This window comes from Rhagoletis zephyria, unplaced genomic scaffold, assembly GCF_001687245.7.
Source record: "Rhagoletis zephyria isolate East Lansing unplaced genomic scaffold, Rhagoletis_zephyria_1.1 Rzeph_scaffold_43682, whole genome shotgun sequence".
NCBI classification, from domain to species: Eukaryota; Metazoa; Arthropoda; class Insecta; order Diptera; family Tephritidae; genus Rhagoletis; species Rhagoletis zephyria.
In genome coordinates, this window is record NW_016200737.1 from 1 (window position 1) to 2,517 (window position 2,517).

Sequence of the window (2,517 nt, forward strand, 5' to 3'; positions counted from 1 at the left end):
TTTACGACACTCACATATTGAGTAGATTTGACTATTTATTTTAATATATTTTAATATGAATAATTTGTTTAAAAAAATGTAGTTTATTCCTTAACAAACACTAAATGAAATCAAGTTTTATCTTTGAACATCAAAAAAATATCGACAAACTTTCTATTTCAATTTGATCTCTTAATATTTTGCAGTCTAATAAAGTGCAAATTTAAAGTAGCTGTAATTTACAGTTGATTTTTGACGATGTCGGTAATTTTCTTCCATATGATCTAAGTATGTTTGACGATTTTTTTAATGAAGAAAATGAGCAACGCCTNGTTTTTAAAAAAGGTTTTGAACGAACGACATTCCTAGGCAAGTTTTGAAAGAATATTTTCTATACTAAATTTTACTAAAACAAAATGTTGAAATCAGCTTCATATAGAAAAAGTGTCATCGTTTATTAAGAAAGAGATGTTCTTATATATCATAACTTTACGACACTCACATATTGAGTAGATTTGACTATTTATTTTAATATATATTAATATGAATAATTTGTTTAAAAAAATGTAGTTTATTCCTTAACAAACACTAAATGAAATCAAGTTTTATCTTTGAACATCAAAAAAGTATCGACAATCTTTCTATTTCAATTTGATCTCTTAATATTTTGCAGTTTTTTAGCTCATTCAATTTTAGTCTAATAAAGTGCAAATTTAAAGTAGCTGTGATTTACAGTTGATTTTTGACGATGTCGGTAATTTTCTTCCATATGATCTAAGTATGTTTGACGATGTTTTTAATGAAGAAAATGAGCAACGCCTCCACCAAAAAAAAAATAAAAAAAATCAACGATAAGCCGCAGCTATGTATTTTAAACTTGCGCTTTATTTGAATTGATCGGGCTACAAACCTGCATACTCAAAATATGTATTTATAGGATATCTAATTAAAAAGCTTTGCGAAAGTTTGGACCTTGGATTTATACGGGTTTTATTAAAGCGTAAACTGCACTTTTATAAACAAATAATTAAAATTATAAAATTCTAAGATAAATGGCCAATCTAGTTAACATGTATAAAGTTTTGATAAGCACTTGAAATGTCAAGTTTTAGTACTGAATTCAAATTCTTCATCCATTCATAATAACTTAAAAAAATTTGTTTGTTAAGAAGTGTATCTTAAAATATCTGCCTTGACATTTATATTAAAAGTGTAAAATATGTAAATGTACCTACATAAACTTTCCCGTGAATACCATCAAAGCATTGGTCTTGAAGGGAATCTATGTNTACATAAACTTTCCCATGAATACCATCAAAGCATTGGTCTTGAAGGGAATCTATGTATGCATGCATGCATACGAGCAAATTAAAAAGTCGATACAATTTACAGTCGAAAAGTACAGCTTTTGTATAGATTATAGATTAGTTCCCAACACTGTGGGGAACTAAGCAAAATGGCCTAGTGTATTTCACAAATATTAAAATACATAATCCACCAACCGATAATTTTATATATTCATTACAAGAAAATTTGTCATCAGTCTGAAATAAAATATTATAAATCGGAAGGGTTAAATAGTATTGTGTTATTAATTCAAAAATAAAAATTTTCATTTCACTGACGAAATCCCCGCCCCCCCCTGGCTACGCCACTGCTATGAATGCATTTTCAAAGAAATATAGAATTCATTAGAAATACATGCATTTTTATAGCGCAGCAATGCTACATAACTTTGATAGATACCATTTAATTCATTCGCTGCTGCTTCATTATGTCACTATTTATCAAATTTTCGACAGGCCTTCCCAGCGATCTGGTACTGTATAAAAATAGCGATCCATGGCATCGATAAAGCGCTGCTTATAACGTTCTGGCGATATAACAGTTGGTAGTTTTCCAATGCCACCAAGTATACCAGTTTGTTTAACAAAGGACTCAACCTTTTTATCAAAAGTAAAAGTTCGTATATAGTCTGGAAAATTAATGGATGGAAAAGATGGAAGTTTTTATTTTGATTTGTATGTACGCGAACCTACCAATTATGCCCAATACCAGCACGTTACTTTTATGGTCCAAGCCTACAAGTAACGAATAATCCATTACTTGGTTTTTTTCCAAGAAAGTAGAGTCTCGATTGATAGCATCTTTAAGGACTGCCTTGCTATGTGATAAAATATATAATGGCTTAGACCAAGACACTGCAAATATATAACAAAAAATAGAATAGAAAGAATTGGGCACGTGAAATTTTAACTTACTTTGCACTAAGTTTTCGTCCAACAGCACTATTTCACCCTGCTGATCGGTTGGATCTACTAAGCGGTTGCGTTCGGAACCCTTTAAGTCAAATTTGTTTTTGATATCACAGCCAAAAAAAAGGTTCTCCATAACCAGTAGTGATTTTTCCGCTATTGAACTAAAAAAATGGAAAGCAAGCAAATATTTGTAATCATATTTTATTTACATTTTCATAGAATAATCGAGGTCAATGGACTCGGACCTAAAACAAATTGCTTTGTGTTTTTACCACCCAAA

The 2,517-nt window shown here is 30.1% G+C and overlaps 1 protein-coding gene across 1 annotated transcript; it reads right to left on the reverse strand.

Moving 5' to 3' along the window:
- Window positions 1-1,666: 1,666 nt before the first annotated feature.
- Window positions 1,667-2,474, reverse strand: LOC108355240 (putative 1-phosphatidylinositol 3-phosphate 5-kinase). Its single transcript, XM_017606407.1, has 3 exons — window positions 2,241-2,474; window positions 2,019-2,180; window positions 1,667-1,954 (listed from the first exon to the last, which is right to left on the reverse strand). Exons 1-3 carry the CDS (start codon window positions 2,368-2,370, stop codon window positions 1,767-1,769), a joined length of 480 nt encoding a protein of 159 aa, XP_017461896.1. The 5' UTR covers window positions 2,371-2,474; the 3' UTR covers window positions 1,667-1,766.
- Between the last annotated feature and the right edge of the window lie 43 nt (window positions 2,475-2,517).

Coding starts and splice junctions, on each gene's coding strand:
- LOC108355240 (XM_017606407.1), bottom strand. CDS start 2,370: ATGGAGAACCTTTTTTTTGGCTGTGATATCAAAAACAAATTTGACTTA. Junction 2,181..2,240: donor GGACGAAAACTTAGTGCAAA/GTAAGTTAAAAT, acceptor ATATATTTGCAG/TGTCTTGGTCTAAGCCATTA. Junction 1,955..2,018: donor GCTGGTATTGGGCATAATTG/GTAGGTTCGCGT, acceptor TTAATTTTCCAG/ACTATATACGAACTTTTACT.